This window comes from Oreochromis niloticus, linkage group LG10 (assembly GCF_001858045.2).
Source record: "Oreochromis niloticus isolate F11D_XX linkage group LG10, O_niloticus_UMD_NMBU, whole genome shotgun sequence".
In the NCBI taxonomy this organism is placed as follows: Eukaryota; Metazoa; Chordata; class Actinopteri; order Cichliformes; family Cichlidae; genus Oreochromis; species Oreochromis niloticus.
Genome location: NC_031975.2, coordinates 34,125,633 through 34,145,110, shown reverse-complemented (window position 1 = coordinate 34,145,110; position 19,478 = coordinate 34,125,633). Strand labels below are relative to the sequence as shown.

The following is a 19,478-nucleotide window of genomic DNA, read 5'->3' as shown; positions in this document are numbered from 1 at the left end:
TACCCTGGTGCAGGTGTGCCGCAGCGGTCAGTGGAAGAATCCGCGAGTTTCTCTGTGAATTTCCCATTACAGTCGTAGCGCACTCGCTGCTTGCTTGGAAGTTTAGGGGTTTTTTCGCTGTAAAAAGAAGTTTTCTTCCCACGCACAACGGACACTAATGTTTTTGTCACTTTTTATGGAATCAAACTCAAAATAAGGTCAGTACTTCCACGCTTTAAACGCTGCACGCTACACTCTGTCCCGCACTCGATATATTATGATCTGCAGACAGCTGTTGTCACGAACGTCGCACTCGCTTACGTCACTGTCATGAGACGTTCTCGCAAAAAATCACGGTTTTAGTAACGCAGTAACGCAGCGTTCCTACGGGAAAGTAACGGTAATCTAATTACTGTTTTTGCAATAGTAATCCCTTACATTACTCGTTACTTGAAAAAAGTAATCAGATTAACGCGTTACTGCCCATCTCTGCTGTGGACACACACCATTACTCAAGACATACAGCTATCAGCACTGTATCCCCTCCTTCCGTCACGCACGCCTTGAAAGGAAGCTAGTATTCATGATCCGGAAACAATGTTTAGTCTGTCTCAGTCATCAAAAGCAATGATTTTATAACCTTTAGTCTCCATCATAAAAAACAAGTATTCTCTAGTCTGAACCCAGCGTAAGAGATTCTCCTGATATCTTAAATTTGTAAAATTACTATTTTCAGCATCTGATTCACAAACATTTTTAATCTGAATTTAATCTGAGTTTTTTTCACACTGAATTTATACAGATCTCTTTTTAAATTAAGTTATGCACTTTAGAGCAAAATTCTTCTGCTGCTTTCACACTCATCACATCATCTGTTATTGACATTTCAAACTGAATTACTGCTGCTCATTGATCATTTTATTGATTTACCATGTACCGTTCAACATCATCTGCTGCCTTCTGCCACACTATAGTTTTGATCATTTCTGGTATGTAAAGGGGAACAACAAGGAAATGTACAATGACACAAAATGTATATTTAAAAGACATTTGCCCTTTTACCTAATTTGAACTGATTTACACCTGAATACTTGACTGGTGTTCCACCTTTATTTATCAGGTATTGACTAGAAGTAAATGCAAGTGAAGGTTTGCTGCACAGTAGTCAAAATGGAATCATTTTCTGTTTTTTCGACCCAGACTATATTAAAGTGCTGTTTACCTTTCCTTTGGTTTTGAGAAACTTGCCATTCTGCTACAACTAACGGCTGAGTTTAACACAGTCCACTGAAGCAATTGTTGAAAGAGTGAAACAAGCCAGCGATTTACAAGTCAGAGCCAAGAATGAGCTATAGACAATGAAAATTAAATGGAGAAGCTGATGCCATATTGGCATCAGCATGGTGCCATTGTTTCATAAAATAATGAATGCAGTGATTAGCCTTGTTTTGGAGAATTGGGACCCAACCAGTGAGACCATTTTCAACATATGCTACCACTGAAAAGATGCTCACAAACAGGAATTTTTACCAGTTTTACTTATAATTAGATACAAAAATTAAATTACTATTGATTGTTATTTACTTTAAAAGCCTAAATGATTCTTGTATTATTGACCACTGAACTGATATTCCATTCAGTCTTGTATACTTATTTATGACATTTAATTCAATTCAGTTTTATTTATACAGCGCCAAATCATAACAACAGTCCTCTCAAGGTGCTTTATATTATAAGTTGGACCCTACAATAATACATATGGAGAAAACCCCCCAAATCATATGACCCCTATGAGCAAGCACTTTGGTGACAGTGGGAAGGAAAAACTCCCTTTTAACAGGAAGAAACCTCCGGCAGAACCAGGCTCAGGGAGGGGCGGGGCCATCTGCTGCTGGGGTGAGAGAAGGAAGACAGGATAAAGACATGCTGTGGAAGAGAGACAAAGATTAATAACTAATTACATTTAAATGGGCATCACACCTTTAATTGAGTTTGACAACAGTGTTTCTCCATTTAAAGACCACAGTGTTCGGAGATTCAAAAGAGACTGCAGGAGTCCTGTAAAGTAGACGGACAGGCAGTCACTTGTGTGCATTACCTGAAGATTTTCCCAGTTTAGAAAATTTGATAAAAAAATGATGGCATGTTTCTCTAACTGTAAGTGTTTGGTCTACTTGGATTGTGATGTTCACAATGCAGGAAGAAGATGTAGGAAAACAGCATGTTACTGAAGACCAGTGAATCTGTTGTTTTTATGTACCATTCATTAATAGTATCATTCCTGTCATAGGTACACGTGTGTATTAATGTTGCTATCTTCACTGTGGCAGTCGTCTGTTCATTAACACCAGGTTCCCTTTTATCCCTTATTGTTACTATCATCCCCGTAGAAACCCTGTTAACTTGGCAGTGTTAAAACTGAACGAGCAGGGCCTGTTGGACAAATTGAAAAACAGATGGTGGTATGACAAGGGAGAGTGCGGCACCGGGGGAAGGGACTCCAAGGTCAGATCACCGTAACCCCAACGGGTAACGACAGGCAATGGCACACCAGGGTAACCGGCAACAACCCACAATTCGCTACCTAACTAAAACACTCTGGATGGCACCAATGAAATGCTACAGGAACCTTCTATTTGGTGTCCTTCTCAGAACATTATTACAGATAAGTAGGAGGTGAAAGAGCCATCAAACCTGTGACCTTCTTTGTCTAGGACATTTTTGAATTCTTACTTTCTGATCGATGGGGTATTTTACAAAAAAAAAATCTTTTATTACTAAAAGATAGACTAACAGTAACCTTACTTTCAGTACTTTTTGGTACTTTTAGTCATGTACAAGGAAGATGGTGATTTTCTCCACATTTACACAGTCACAGAAAGGTTTTCGACTCTGGACTTGAACAAAAGAAGTGACTTAGGCAACCAGAGACTGGACCAGTGACCAGCCTTGAGAAACAGTGAACCTAGCCAGTTTATAGGTGAATGGGGCTTTAGAACCCTTTGGGAAACTCAGGTTGTCTACCTGCATTTATACCAGAGGAACCAGCAAAACTTGATTTACCTATTAAAGTCTAGGAGTTGATTGCTTAAATACTGTAGTGTATCATAGTACTATAGGACATTTATCTTTAAATTTATTTACAAAAGTAAAAGATTGTTGATATATGTCCCAACCGTCTGTCTGAGGTGTTTCAAGTCTAATCTGGATATGAACAGTATTTCAGAGATAGGAAGGTGGACTGTTTTACCTACATAAATATACAGCCTGACATTAAAACCAACTTGTGTGGTTCTACCTCTGGTTGCTGTGACATGTCATATGGGCAGAAGGTTGTCTGTGGTGTCAGGCAGTATATACTTAGTGTACTCGAAAGTTGCAAGATGGGACTTCCCCAGATTCAACATGTTTATATGCCTGGTTTAGATGCTGGATTGAGTTGGGATCTAGACTTGCCTAGAAAATGTCTGTCTGGGTTTCTTAAGGCTTTCTAGAGTGTTTTTTGTAGTGTGGCAGTACAGGTTGTCAGGCTGGTGAAAGCCGAGGAAAGCCATTCTAGGACCCGAGGTTTCCTGGAACAACACTGCATTGTAAGACAATAAATGGCTTCAGTGACCAAAGGTTCAAAAGTTGTGGCTCATTGGTTCAGCATACAAATGTAGTCTGTTCATGGAGCATGAGAAAATAAAGCCAGGCTAACTAGCAATAAATTGATAACTACTAAGCCTACTTAGTAAAATACCCCTTCAGTCAGTTTTTCTCAGTTAAAACATACTGCTAAATCTTATACCAGAAAAAGTTAGCTGTTTAGCCTCCCTCGCCTAGAAACTACAGTTTATAGTATGCAGTCTGTTTTTTATGATGCATTCTTGCTCAGAAAACCCAAAGTTCCCGGAGTGTTTTCAGCCCTTGCCGGTTACCCAAAGTGATATAGTAATACACATCTCGCACATAGGGAGTCAGGCTAAACCAAGCTAGATGGAGTATTAATGCATATCACTTTGATGCTGACATTTTTCCATAGTTTTGCGTGTGATTGTGCCTGTTTTTGTTTGTTTGTTTGTTTTTCTTTCTGCTGTTTTTGAGGTGTTCTCTGTAGTGTTCCACAGCTACTGTACTGCTAAAGTCACTTTTGCTAAAAACGTTGCTGCCACCACCACTGCTGCCGCTGTAGCTATCGCAGCCCTGTTGCTGTGCAGCTGAACAATAACATAAGATAACATGGAGGTGCATAATGTTATTTATGTTATTTCCAATTCCCCTCCCCTCCCTTCCTCTGATGGTTTTTTGAAGAATCCCAGTAAACCTAGCAGTACTGAAGCTCAATGAACAAGCCGTCTTAGACAAGTTGAAAAACAAGTGGTGGTATGACAAGGGGGAGTGTGGACACAAGGACTCCGGCAGAAAGGTCAGTTCTTGAGGTCACTTGGCCTGGTCCCAAGGTCATGTGTTGGTTAACTCCCTACACCACCCCACCCCACCCAATCCCCTTCCCCCTTCCCTTATTAGATTCTGAACCTCCAGCAGCTACACTGTAAAAACAAAAAAAGTTGAGCTAATTCATATTTTTGATCCTTTTTTCCACATTTTTAAATGACTGGTATGCTTTAAGCTAAAAGTTACCTGGAAGAAAGTGTTTTTATAAGTGAAGGCACCGCTAATAGGCCGCAGCTAAATAGAAAGCAAATGTTTGTTTATTGTTCTGCATTAAAAATTTATTTTTCAGTTTTAAAGTCAGTTTAAATTCAAAATATGAATCCTGTAAAAATTCTGTTTACATTTAGGGAGATAAACAGATATCAGTAAGACACAACCAATAACAGAACATGTTACTACTTTCTGGTGATCAACACTGGGCTGTTCCTTGGCCTTGAGCAGTAATATAGCGTGACCTTTACATACACGCTATACATACTGTGTCACAGTGACTGAATTCATTTAGGTAACCTAGGGTGAGGATCCTGCATGAGGAAGAAAATACATTTTTAAAATGAAAGTTCTTAAACATCTCCCAACCTGCAGATAACTTCTTCAAAACTCAAACACATATCAGCAGATGAACGTGAACAATCAGCAGCAAGCTTTCTCATGCCTGATTGTTCTTTTCTGTGGTCATAATAATTCAGGTAAAACCTCTTTGTGGAGAGCAAAAAAGAAAAGCACTTGTCAAAACGAAATCTTAAAACCTTTGCTCGCATTTGACAATAAATTAACCTTTTAAGCACCTTTTCCATTAGTACTGACTTGGATCAACTCACCATGACTCGACTCAGATCGACTGGTTTTCTATTACAATCCAGTACTACTTGATGTGCGTGGTTGTCACCATAGCAATGCATCCAAGTGTCCCATGATGTAATAATATGCGATAATAAACCTACAACAAAGGTTTATGTTAAGGCAAAAATATACCTGCTGCTCAGGTAGGTATATTGACTCAGGGACCACAGGATTTTTTTTTGTAGCCGTTTCATTCGTTGCCAGCTTTCATAAATGGCGGTTTTGATTTTCGTGAACAAGACACTCTCATGACTCATTGAGTGACACTACTGACCAGCCAATTGGTGGAATACAGTCTGACAAAGTCACATTTTAGTACCTGCTTGGATCCGTTGGAACCCTGGCCGAGCAGGTACTAAAAAAGTACCTGGTACCAGGTACTCTCACTATGACCTAATGGAAAACCCTGAAAACCATGACGAACTGTGACGACTCGATCCGAGTAGGTCCTAATGGAAAAGGGGCTCTATTAGATCTTCCAATAAAACTACACTTGTAAACAATGACCAGTGGACAGAACAGGAAAAGTGTTTTCAGTCGAGTAAATGTTTTAGTGAGATTTAAGGTGCTTATTGGGTATATTTTGTTACCCCTTCACAAAGGGAGGGTAGCTGTTTGTTTCAAGTCCTGAAAGTAAGGCCTCAGTAAGACAGGCCAAGGGACCTGCCCCGGAAAACCTTGTTTGTGAGGGAAAAATATGTATTTTCCAATCATTTAGCAAGTAGTTGCTGGAGTTTGCTAACTGTTCCTGGGTGAAATCATTCACAAAGATGGTGCTGCCAACACAAGTGGTGCCAACACATTTCAAAAGGCACATATTTCACTCTGAACGGAAACAGCTTCTGTTTGTTTCCCAACAAATTCATACAATATATGTGTGATTACAGCAACCTGCAAGTGGCTAAAGCAATTGCAACAATGTTTTTGGTGCATCACTGTAGACCTCTTTGAAACCAAACCAGTGACTGCCAGCAACTACTCACCAACTGGTTGAGGAATAATGGTATGTTCTGTGACTGAAGCCTGAGAAGGTTAAACATGAACAGACTCTTCTAACCTATAAGTATGAAAGCAGGTCACAAAGTGACAAACTTTTCATTCAAGGTCATAAAGTCATTTTTAATTGATTATTTTTTGGTTTATTGAGGATTTTTGTTTTTGCTTTTACAGTGTGTCACTGCTACTCAGTTCACCATTCTGAAGAACTGAAAGATAAACATATTAAAACATGAAAACATTTTAATGTTCTGATGGCATGTGTAAACCCCACAACTCCAATTTGTACTCCTGACTTAAACTGAGAGACCACTGTAATGTGCTGAGTGTTTTTTATGAACTTCTTTCCTACCAAACTTGCTTCAAGCTCAAAGACAAATTTATGCAAATTGGGAAGCAAACGAGTAGAGCTTCAGCCATTTCTGACAAAGCAGACATTTTTTGGAGATAAGGGGTTTTCGTGAGTCCAGATCAGTGGAAATCCATCAGATTTCTTCAGAGGCTTTTCTCTGCTCAGCCTTCCTTCTGTTCTCCAGAATATTCGGCAGTCAGCACAGTTCAATGGAAGCAGCCGCAGACAGACGGACGAGTGACTCTGCTGAAAAATGTGACCTTTTACATCACTTTTAATCGCACATCCCGACTGCCTTTGGGTGGCACTTTTACATGTGTATTTTTAGTCTCTGCTGGTGGCTGTACAGTGTCACGGAGTTTTGAAAAAGACACTTTCTGGGACATTTTTTGTCTGGTAAAAAAAAAAGAAGAAGCCATCAAACAGACATAATCAGGCCCGGAAGATAAGCTCCAGATTAAAGGGAGATTTGTGTTCCCTTCACACAGGTCAGATGTAAAATGTCAGATTTTTATAAATGCAGACATAATTGCCTGTTTCTTTCTCTCTCACTCTTTGACTCTCCCTCTCTCTCTCTCTCCCTCTCTGTCTCTCTGTTTATGGCTGCTGACCAACTTTGATTAAATTGAAGCAAATGACCACAGCTTTACCCCCACCCACCGTCCCTCCTCCCCTTTCCTTCCCACACACAAATGCTGATGTTTTTGTCTCCAATCTGTCATGTACCTCCTGCTTCTTCTGAACTCGCTGAGTAACAGACCGTGACTAACAAATGGGGGAAAAACGTTCATCAGTCTGTCGAGAAAAGACACTTTTAATGTCAGACTGAAAGTGCAGCACTGAGAGTCATGCCGATGATTGGTGTATTTGCACCTTCCCTTTGGATTAGTTTAGTGTGGAGAGAACTTTCTGTTACAAAAATATACAGAGATGATAAGATGCGCCCACTAAGAGAGATTCATTTACTAAAATTGATCTTTGTCATCTCTTTATTGAAGCTATTCATATCAGAAGCTGCATTCGGAAGGCTTTCACATTATGTAAAAAAACAAAATGTTTAATGTGACATGATTAATTCTGGAGTTTATCTGACTTGCTGTGTAACATTTTAATGTTTACCACTTTGTCAGTAATGGCAGTGATCATGCTTCACAGCTCACTGAGCTCAGATGCTGGGTTTTTTCAGTAACATATTATATTACTACACTTTAACACCACTACAAAGGACAACAAATTATGTACAAGCCCCACCAACAAAGAAAAGTCACTATAAAGGCTGGTGTCCTTATTTATGCAGTCTGTAAAACACTTATAAATACAAGGGTGACGGTAGGGACAACTTTAAAAATTACCCGTGACTGTTTATTCCCAGTGTTACGCCCCTAGTCTAGGCGTGTAGAGACGCACATAAGATTTGAGGAGAGAGAAGCAAGTACCCGCCCTGGTTCCCAAACCAAACTTCCAAAACCGGTTATGAGTAAAAAGGTGATTTTATTTGATGTCAGGAAGCATAGCTCCAGGGTGAACCCAGGCCAAAATAATAAACAAAACCAACTAAGTCCCGCCAGGAAACTAACTAAACCCTAAGAAAGAAACAAAACAAACAAATGACAATACTATCCCTCGCTTCCTGGCCCAGAAACAGGAGTAAACAGTTCAAAAGAAAAGACGGCTCACCCCTTCAGCTTCAGCCTATGCACGCATAAGCACTGAGTTTATGCCCACAAATGGCGGCTCTCACAGAGCACGCTTACACATATACAAAGTAACTCAAAAAGTTGGAAACCAGGGCCAGGTCCGCGTCTGCTGTCAAAACTGCTCGCTCGCTTCTCTCTCTCCCCCGGCAGCTGTCAGAGCGGCTTTTTGAACGCAGTCACGTGCTCCATGGTCCAATCAGCAGCTCACTACTCTTCATTAGGGGAAGGACCTGCAGAGAGTCTTAAGACATAGTAAAGAGACAGAAACACAACAGATCACACAGACTTCTTATAGCCACAGGCCATAACACCCAGAAACAATTCTTAAAAGAAAATTTAACCTACCTGGTATCTAATCAGTGTATTTGGTTAAAAGATCTCTTTTAACAAGCTGATTTCTACTATCATTCACATGATATCTTAGCTAACTGGTTAACAACTATAAAGCATCAATGAACAATACTATTACATCAGCAGTTACATTCAAATTCAGATTACGTTGTTTTTAAGAAGTCTGACTTTTTAAGTGTCTTTTGGTAGGATTTCCCAGAAGCTGAATGGTTGAGGTTAACATGACAGTGTGGAGAGGAAATCCCACTGATAGGCTCACATCACTTCCTATTGTTGAAGGGAGGCCCCACCTATTATTTCCTTTCTTTTTTTCTAACAGGCTGCATGCTATTGGATGACACCCACCAAAAACTAAAGCGATGCATGTGAGGAAAGAACGTGCAAAAAACAAGAGCTCACCAACTGAGTCTGTGTTTTAAAAGATTGTGATATAAAGCTATTTTTCATAAATGACACATTTTTATGACCGTGAAGACCAGCACAGATATGATGAACCTCTGAATCGACAAAAGTATAAGAGCTTTTTTTTTTTTTTAAGAATTTCCAGATAATTTTTTTTCCTCACTCTGTTTGCATTTTTGTGCATGAAGCTGCATGTTAGAGATGAATAGATGTGGATGGTCAAAGGCTGTGACTGAGGCAATGGAGGGTCATTTTTTTCATGAGGAGATAGACATTAGCGGGGTCTTTGCCCTGTTCAGTAGGGCTATTAAGTAGAAAGGTCAGATACATTTGGACTTTTAAATACATTTATATATCTGACAATATTGGGCTAAAGAATGGATGGTTGAATTAGACTCTTGGAGTGACAAATTATCATTTTAATTAGTTATCTTGAGGTAATGGATAAATGTTTGTTATTTGTTAACATTTGTTAACATTTATTAACTATTTTAACTGTTTCCTTATTGTGACTAGCTGGCAAAAAGTGATGACTTTTTTACAGAGCAGTTTGTTCATATCTCAAAATAGACTTTGATGTAAAAAAACATCAAAGCACAATTAAAACTTAATTTCCTGGCAGGTCTCACCGATTAGGTTTTATGCTTTGAATGGAAACTACAAAATTATCAGTTAGGCAGTACTTCATTCATAAATTTCAAATTTCAAATTTGAGTGAATGTCGCCCAAAAGTAATTCCATATTAAATTCCATAATTCAGGAGAATTCTCTGAGGGGATTTATATTTCCATTTGTCTGAATATCACAGCCTTTGAACGCTGAATAATGGACTTCTTAGTTAGAAACTTGTATTTAGCTTTGGGATTTTAGATAATTTTAAACTTTTTAAAAATAATTTTGTCCTTTTGCTTACAGTTGGATTCAAACCACAGTGATGTCATGCCTCTGTGCACCACGATTTGTTGTGTCTAACCTCACTTCTCTGTGCTGATAGGACAAAACTAGCGCACTCAGTCTGAGCAATGTAGCTGGAGTTTTCTACATCCTGATTGGTGGGCTGGGCCTGGCCATGCTGGTGGCTCTGGTCGAGTTCTGCTACAAGTCTCGGATTGAGTCAAGAAGGATGAAGGTGAGAACAGAGAAATGGTAAATTGTAAAAACAAGTCTGCGATTTTTGCTTTTAAACACATTGAGAGCTGAGCCTGTATCTCTTAAATTAATGTATGTAAGAAATGTTTTAGCTGGATATTGCACATATCTGATGTTGCAATACTTCTTTTTAGCTTCTTTTGATCCAAATTAAGCACAAATGTCTATTACACGGCTGTCAGCAGTTGGTCTGTCCTGGCCAGCATGAACATACAATATATTGCCAAAAGTATCAATCTGCAGTGCTCGTCTGCCTTCAGTCACATATGAACTTTAGTGACATCCCACTTTTATTCATATGATTAAACTATATTAGCTTCCACTCTTTCCAGAGAGTTTAGGAGTGTGTTTATGGAAATTTCTGATCATTCTTCCAGAAGCACATTTGCAAGGTCAGGCACTGATGTTGAATGAGAAGGTCTGGCTCACAGTCTCTGCTTTAATTCAGTCCAAAGGTGTCCTGTCAGGTTGAGGTCAGGACTCTGTGCAGGCCTTTCAAGTTCAACCACACCAAACTCACTCGTCCATGTATTTACAGACCTTGTTTCTTGCACTTGTGCACTGATTTGTTAACTGTTACAGAGGTAGATATGATCTGGAGGGGAGGTTGTTCCCCTCCAGATCATCTCTGAGCTTCAGCTTGAAATTTATCTGTTAAATACAATCTGGTGGTTTACATTATTAACAGCTGCTGGTGATGTGATCTAAATGAGTAGCATGGTACATGAAACAAGTGTGATTAGCACTTGGGAGCAAAAATATGTTGGAATCTTGCAGCCAGGATGGGTGATGTGTACTCATTTACTTGTTTGTGTGCATCAGTCAGGACTCTCACAGGAGCTTTTTGAAAGAGCTTGAGTTGTCAGCGATGTCAGTCCACATAAAAATGCAATAATTCATTCTGAACATGATAAAAGCACAGATAACCTTCTCAAGGTTGTTTTTTGAAACAAAGCTGGTTTTGACAACAGATTTGATTTGCAAATTTAAGATAAGAAGAATAAAAAAAATAACATAAAAGTTATCACAGAAGCAACAGCAACAACCCCAGATACAGAGGAATATTAGTGAATGAAGGTGATGGAGACAGATGGGTAATATTGGCTGAAGTACATACGTAAGGGCGTACTGAGTTGGTATATCTGAATATTATCAGTGCACAGCCCATGTGTCTATATGGATCCAAAGGATAGTTTGTATGAAGAAAGCAGAACCCCAGTCAGACCACCACAAATCAAAGGGGGTACATAACAGATAGAAAAGAATATTTGAGCCATATATGATTCCAGTTTAGGGTAGTGCAACAGGTTTAGGTTTGCTTTAGTCAAGTTTAGTTTCCACTGTTTCAATTTCGTTGAGTACTTACTGGTTTCTGTGGTAGTTCAGTTTTCTGTCCATAGGGTTAATTATGATGGCTTCAGAATTTCTGAATAGATTTAATAGATTTTAGAACTTTCAGTCATGAAAACATCCCAGCCTCAAATGTGACCAAAATTACAGATATTTCCTGTATATTTTGTGCTAGTTGTTTTTGTAGTAAAGCATCTCTGTAGGTGATATATAACCTTGGTTCCAGCTAAGTGGATGTTTTAAGCCTGGCCAGATAGATAAACATAATTTTAGAGCATGTTTTTTTTACACCAGAGAACTTAAAGTTCGTTCATTCATGGGTGCAGTTTTATTTTTAATCATGTGCATGAGCTGCTGCCCTTTTCTGCATGGAGCCACAGGGCAGGAGCAAAAACACTTCTGCCATTTCAAAGTACATCAACTGAACTCTGCTCATCTGCCACTCGGGTCTCGAGCTCCTCTTTATCGCCGGCGTCCGTATGTGATGAAACTGCAGTTGCCTCATTACTGACTGTGCTGGTTAATACTGAGACTTTGATGGGCTGCTCAGAAGGAACAAACAAGTCATTAGAGCCGTTTTTCCACAGCAGAGGCACCAGTGTGTTAGGTCTTCTCTCCGCTGGACTTTGTATTCCCTTCACATGTGTGTCTGAGCACAAAGGGAGGACTTAAAAAACTCTGCAGTGGTGACACAACATGTGGCCAAGATTTCATCAGTAAGAGCAGATGGGGGCACATACAGAGCAGGTTTACACTACGGTTACCTGCTGCAGAGAAATTCATGTGGAGGAGCATGACAGCACACACCGGACTGATAATCAATAAAGGAATATCCATAATGCATTCTCTTCTGATACATTATTGAAACTAGGCTGTTAATATTGCATCATAGTCTCCCGTAACACTGAAGGGTTTTTAACTTCACTAAACATTTGGACTGTGAAGCTGTTCTGGTCTTTGCAGCTCTAGCCTTTCTTTTAATTTAAGGTTGTTTGCATGTGTCTTTGTGCTCCAACATAATTTTGGTGCCAAGTTGCGATTAAATTGACCATCATCTAAGGCACCAGCACTTTCTTACCCCAGCCCATAATATAATGGCTTTTTCTTAGATGCGAGACGTTCTTTGTCATTGTGGCATTAGCTGATACTGAGAGATAATGGTCCCATATTAGAGGTCTGGATAGTCTGTGTCCCATTTTCCTTTAGGTTTCACTTGTTGGTTATTTCTAAGAACTCAAACTTCTTCATCAGGTTTATGTGCTCAAAAGTAACTGGTTAAGTTTAACCACTAAAACGTTCGGAGTAGGTTAAGATGCTGAATAGAACTTTGTTAGACTAAAGCACTAAAAAGTACTTGATGAACTTGAGGAAGAGATTGTGGTTTGGGTTTAAGCAGCATCCTGCACTTGAAAATGAACAGTTGGGGGTATATGTGCCAAAGATCAGGACTAGTTAGGTCTAGTTAGGTCTAAGGACTCAAAAGGTTTATTTATTTATATTTCATATAGTAGTGGTTAAATTTAGGTGCTGTGAAGTAGTTCTAGTTTTCAGGTTTCTGAAAACTGCAGTTAGGTTTACGAGAAGATTGTGGTTTGGGTTACACAGCTCACAACAATAACCTATACACTCACTAATGATGAGATTTGAGGACAGACCCCTCGCACTGATCTCATAACCTACTGTGTCGAGGCACAGAAACCAAAGGACACCCTGTGCTCAACAGAGACACGACAGCGACTTTGACAAAACTGCATTAATTAATACTGGAGGGATGAGAACGTGCTGGAAGCACAGATACTGATCGTGTTCAATCCATACATGACACTTTGTGTTGTCTAATCCCTCCAAATATCTGCCATGTGTTGGGATGTTTATTCAAGAACAGAAATGCATTACACGTTACTTGTCATTTATTCCCCGGACAAAGTAATTTGTTGCATTACTTTTGCATTAAGTGGCCTGAGATGCTTTGTGGCTTAATTGCATATGATCAATATGAACCTTATGCTCCATGCTCACATGCTGACACAACTTCCTGTCCTAATGAGGACACATGAGATTTTTCTTTCAGTTTAACTGTTAACACATGAAACCTCAAAGATCATTCTACAGAAAATAAAAAAAAGAAAAATGTGGCCTCACTGTTTCTGCTCTAAGAGACATTTGTGTGGCATTATTAATAAATCCTCAAAGGAAAAACTAGGTCAAAAAGAAAATTACCCACAATCCATCTAAACCAAGTTAGCCTGATGTTTTCTGAGGATCACTAAAGTTGTTTGTTCTTCATTAGTAAACTCTGTGCAAACCTTGATGCTAATTTGTCACATAGAAGTGGAACTGGACCTGCTAGAGGGACATCAGGATTAATCTTCCTGGAGTTTGCATGTTCTCCGTGTTGCTGCAAGAGTTTTCTCAAGATTTTCGAGCTTCCTGCTACAGTCCAAAGACATGCATGTCCAGCCAAGTTTGTACATTCACTTTTTGACAGTTAAGATATCATAACAACAACTGTGCATTAGATTAGAAAAGTTCATGGTCTCCGAAAAAGGATTCCTTACCACCTATATTCTAACCTGTTCGCATTCATCTGTTTGAAACTTTCCACCTGTTTAACACCAGCTTTAAGCTTTTTCCACCTATCACTCAGTGGCTTTATTACTTTTCTTCACATTGAGACTTATTTTGAATTAAATCTCTACATGAAAATTCTCCTGTAAGTTCTATAATCTCTTTTACTTATCATCAGATTCTCACATTTTGTACTTAAAAACTGGCCAAATCGACAAGTGATGCTTAAAATTCAGTTTTAGCTTCAACAGGGCTGTCATTGAGGCCACAGTATCGGAGGGAGAAATTTTCATATTCAGGACACAAAAATCTCTGATCTGCTTCACAATGGTTTAACAGGTGGCTGTTATTATCTGCAGGGAACAGCAGTGATGGTCTGACTCTGCAGGGACAGATGCTGTTGTGTTCCAGACATCATATGTAGAGCTGCTATCATAATAAAACCTTCTATCAAAATGAAAAAGATGGGTGGGAGATGCAGAGACATGAGGGGAGATGCCCAGGGTGCTTGGTGTCTGGCGTTCAGACGTAAGGACGCTCACTCCAAGGCGTTGTAAGCGCTGAAGCTGCTTCAGTAAGTGAATAAATCCAGGATTTATTTGTACCAATCTGCCTGACAACTGTCGGCACTCTGCAGCAAACAGCGAGGGAGCGTGGGAGCCTCTGAGGCCCGATGCAGGATATTAACTCTGGATCCACATCATTAGTTTTACTGAGAGGTGAGGCTGAGGGAAAGAGCTTCATTCTGCTACTGAAAAACAACTTCTACTCTGATCGCTTTTGGTGATGACTCTTTTACACACACAAACACACACACACAGTGTACTGCGGTACACACTCATTCAAGAGGAAAGCATCATTTATCCAAAAACTGGATGTGCAGCTGTGAAACAACTCATGGAGGCGATTAGGAGCCTTCAACCAGATCGCTGTAGTTTATGCCAAAAGTCTTACTTCTCAGAGTCATAACTCTGTGAACAATATTAACATATCCAAAGTGCGTCATTATTTCTGACTTCAGCTCAATGAATGTCTATAAATCAAACTAGAAAATCGAGGAATAAAGAAACTAAAGAACATCAGTGGAAAAGCCATGTAGTGTATGTTCAGGGGAACACTGTAGACATCTGCTGCTCGGAAGTAATACTTCCTCCATCCATCCTCTTCCACTAGGCAATGTTTGCTGCTGGTAATTTGTTAAAACATAATTTTTAGACCCCCCCCCAAAAAAAAACACACACACGCACACACACACACACACACATTTCTTATTGATACCTCATGAACTTCCTCAGCATCCACCAGGTTTCCACTCTGTGTTGGTGGATGTGGAAGCCAAAACAAAAAGAATATCCCTCCATTAATCAAATTAATCAAGGTAAGTGATTAGTAGAATAAATTTCTATGCTAATATTTGGTGACTGTTATTAGGTTATTCATGCTGGGAGCATGAACATCACATCTTTTTGATTTGTGCAGAAAAAACATCTTTCACATAGAGCGAAGAGTCTGGAAAGTACACTGGCAAAAAGTAAAACTTTCAACATATGAAATATAAAAACTGAATAAATAAAAGAAACAACATGGACTCGAAGAATTTGTCGATAACATCCAAATAGACTTTGTTGCGATCTGGTTATGGATGGAAATAAAAATATCTCCATTGTGGATATCCAAGGTAAATTCACGTGAAATGTGGCTGAATAATTCTGGCCTTAAAAAGGTAATACTGATGCTGTTAACTGGAAACTGAGGTCAAGAGAAAAACTCATTGTTAAAACAATTAGAAGGATTTTCATCTGCTAAATGAAAGAGGTTTGAGATATTTTTCCTCTTTGTCAAACAATTTAACTATTTAAACTGAATTTAACAAAGACTTGTCTTTGTGTGAGTCTGTGTGCTTAACTGACTTTTGTCTCTTTTTGTCCCCATCTTGCAGGAGCTTATTGATGCCGCCATGATGAGCACCAGCCTTGGCGGGATAGCGGTGGCAGGAGGAGGAGCGGTTGCTGGTGGTTTAGGAGTTGGACCGTCGGGACTTGGAGGGGAGAATGGCCGCGTGGTGGCCCACGATTTCCCAAAAGCCGGAGCTCAGGGTTTACCCTGCATGAGCAAAGCAGCCGGCCTGGGACTGTCCTCCACAGGCATGTGATCCTAGCCAAGACTTGTTATTGGACAAGACGCTTCTATCCATTTACCTGTTTGTCAGTCTGTTGGTGAGGAGAGAAATAGAAGGTACAAGGTAAAGAGAAAAAGGGAAGCATAAAAGAATAATAAGGATGAAATGTCGGGCGGCAAGGGAAGTGAAGAAAGGGGAGGAAGAACTATAAAAATGGATGAATGGGAAAAGTGTTGAATTCAGAAGAGAAAAGAAAAAGATTAGGAGGGATTTGGCAGGCAGAAGAAGTGTTCATGTTCACCGTGAATAACTGAATACTGCAGAACTCTGAACAGAGAGCACCTGAACAAAACACCTGAAAGAAATCAAGACAAGCAGCAGGGCTTAACAAACTTTAACAAAATGAACTGGAATTACTTTTTTATGAGCACTGTCTTAAACTGAAGCAGCAGAGGGGGTTGACCAGTGTTTTGGTTGGGGGGATACCTTTTTTAAACCTCTTCTTGCCCTTCACTCCAGTCCCCTCCTTTTCCTTTGTGCTTCGTCACATTCACACAGAACACCATGTCCAGATCAGAGAGGGCTGAGAAGTTTGAGCATGAAGACCTTTTTCAGGAACTTGTGCTGAAGAAACAGCTGACAACGCTCTGATCTGTGATCTGCCCCCAGAGTTATATTCATATTAATGCAGTTTAGGAATACAGACCGATGTGTCATATGCTTTGAAATTGTGAGCGTGGTTATGTGGAGATAGGTTTACTGGTTATGTTTAAGTGTCCTGCTTTTGAGTTTGTATTTATAAACCATGCATCCTGATTCCTGAATCCAGAGCGTCTTCAATATGAAGCAGATTTAATCAGTTAGCAAATTATTTCAAGTTTATTAAAGAGTTTTTTTCTGCTATGAAGGTGACACGAACAAACTTCATCATACATAACTTCTTCAATTTTCCACTTTGCTCTGAGAATTTCACTTTGTCTTCGCTGCTACCAGTGAAGGAAGTCCTGATTTCAAGTTACAGCAGCACTAAAGGTGCGCCGCAATGTCACAGGAATTTACTTGCATTCATTTAGGGTTCCAGAAAATGTATAAAGACGTAACTCTGGGTAGTGGACAGTAGGCAGTAGAAATAAGCTTTTTATGAAGGGTAGCTGGCCTCAACCTTAGCGACAAGGTGAGGAGCTCCACATCAAAAGGAGGCAGTTGAGTTTTTTCAACATCTGACAAGGATGCAAGTATGGCAAGTTTCTAACATGTTCTGTTTGCTGCCTAAAAATGTCCACAATCATTACCCTGAACTTCCAAACCTCCTTACTGTCAAAAACCCCACCTGCAGCAAATTGGTCAACGGTGGAATTTAAGATGATCAGTTACTAAAATGTCAGATATCACCAGCTTGAACAATATGCAGTAACCAGGATGCTCGTATTATCATATTTTCCATATCATTAATAGCAGGACACTACATATCCATGTAAGCACACTCACTGAAAATATGTTTTGTGGTAAATGTATACTAAACTTTGCTTGATGTGACACACATAAAAATTTTAAGTGAGTGTTTTTTCCAATATTTTACCTTTGGTTTAAAACATTTTCCTACCTTTCCAGTCTTTTAATATACTCAAATATAAATTTACCCTCTTAACATCCAACAAGTCACCAGTAATCCATTTTGAGTTCGGGTCTACCCCTTTATACAGAATTTTCACCAAATGGTTACTAATATAAATGGAACTAAGATAACAGAAGAACTGAAAGGCCAACGTGCTTTTAACACAGTTAATTTGAAAGGTAACAACTATCCACATTTAGCATGTGGCTAAAGTGCAGCCATATATTCCAAGGGCTTCACTGGTGACCTGGAGGATGTCAAGGGGTTAAATCAAGTGCCAGTAATATATGCTACAGGAAAAAACAACATCTAAGATCCAAAAATATGATGTCATAAGTCAAGATATGACCTAGAATTGTCTCAGACAGTAACTCCACTACGCAGACTTTAACATGTGTCCCTAACCAGCACACACCATGAACCATCTGATCAGCTGTGGAAGATCTTTTTTTTATGGTGAACCAGAATTCCCACTTTCTGGATAAAACGTTCTGTTATAGATAGAAGCCATCGAAAGAATAGATGTAGCTCATTTTTTACAGGTTAGGAATGCAGTAAAATACTTTTCTGTGAGTATTAGAGTCGCTATTTTGATTTCACTCAAACACGCAGCAGAGAGTTTGTAGCAGTAGCCTCCTGACAGCACCACCTTCAGTCAACACAACCAGCTGCTTCTCCTGCACACATGGAGGTTTCTGCTGGGCTTTAGCTACACTCCTACGTCTGGTGTAGTTATCATGTGGAAACAGGCACCATCAAAGGGACCAATCAGAACAAAATTTCTAACTAGTGGAAATGAACAACATCACTTGTATCCACTGGACTATTGGACACACAAACTACAAGTCCTTCAGCTCTCCAAATTAAATACAAGAGAAACAAGACTGTGACCAGCATGCTGTCAATTATAATACTGGATCTTACAGCTACTTTAAGTATCCACTAAACTCTGCCATAAATGTCAGTAATTTCATATAATCACATAATTTCAGGACTTGATGTTGATCGGTGTTAGGGTCATGTGAAAGGTGTTCAGTGTGTTCTGTGTTATAAAGAAGCTGAGTTTTCCTTCAGTTTGCTGAACATTTCTCTCTGATCAGAAATCCTGAGAAAGAGGAAACTTGTGACAACTCTGTTTGATTTGGAGGTTGTTTCCTCACATTTCTCCTGGATTTCCTTAGTGTTTTCTGGACTGCATGAGCAATCAAGCAGCACCGCAGTGAAATGTTTTATACTCTGAAACTGAAAAATCAGGTGTTCACAGTTGTATATGAATGATACCATGCCGAGCTTCACCTGTTTGTCTGCATAATCTTTTTCATTTATTTTGGAATTTATAATCTTTTCATTTTTGTCACTTATCCTATTTAATAAAAACTTACATTATAAGCCTGACTGTTGAAGTTTTCCTTTTTTTCCTGCCTTTGAGTTCAAATGATGACAGAACCAAGTCTCTGCAGGACTAATTTGCCTGCTTGTTCTGGCACTTTACACTTTTTCATTTGGGGCTTCGCAAATCAATTAAATCCCTGGGTTCACGCTTGATTAAAGATTTTTACTGAATGTCAAAGTGCTTGCTTTAAACTATATTGCATGATTTTCAACAACTTCTTCATCATC

The 19,478-nt window shown here is 39.4% G+C and overlaps 1 protein-coding gene across 6 annotated transcripts in view; it reads left to right on the top strand.

The window, feature by feature from the left end:
* The window catches only part of LOC100694014 (glutamate receptor 1), a 104,045-nt gene extending 84,798 nt beyond the window's left edge, over positions 1–19,247 (top strand). The window contains exons 16-18 of one of the 6 annotated variants that reach the window (XM_005463805.4): positions 4,273–4,387; positions 10,052–10,186; positions 16,064–19,247. In XM_005463805.4, the coding sequence (XP_005463862.1) occupies positions 4,273–4,387; positions 10,052–10,186; positions 16,064–16,276 (463 nt within the window). In that variant the 3' untranslated portion in view covers positions 16,277–19,247. Of the gene's footprint in view, positions 1–2,369; positions 4,388–10,051; positions 10,187–16,063 lie in introns of those variants that run through there. The other 5 variants (XM_005463804.4, XR_003221820.1, XR_003221819.1 and 2 more) reach the window with 5 other exon arrangements.
* Positions 19,248–19,478: the final 231 nt, after the last annotated feature.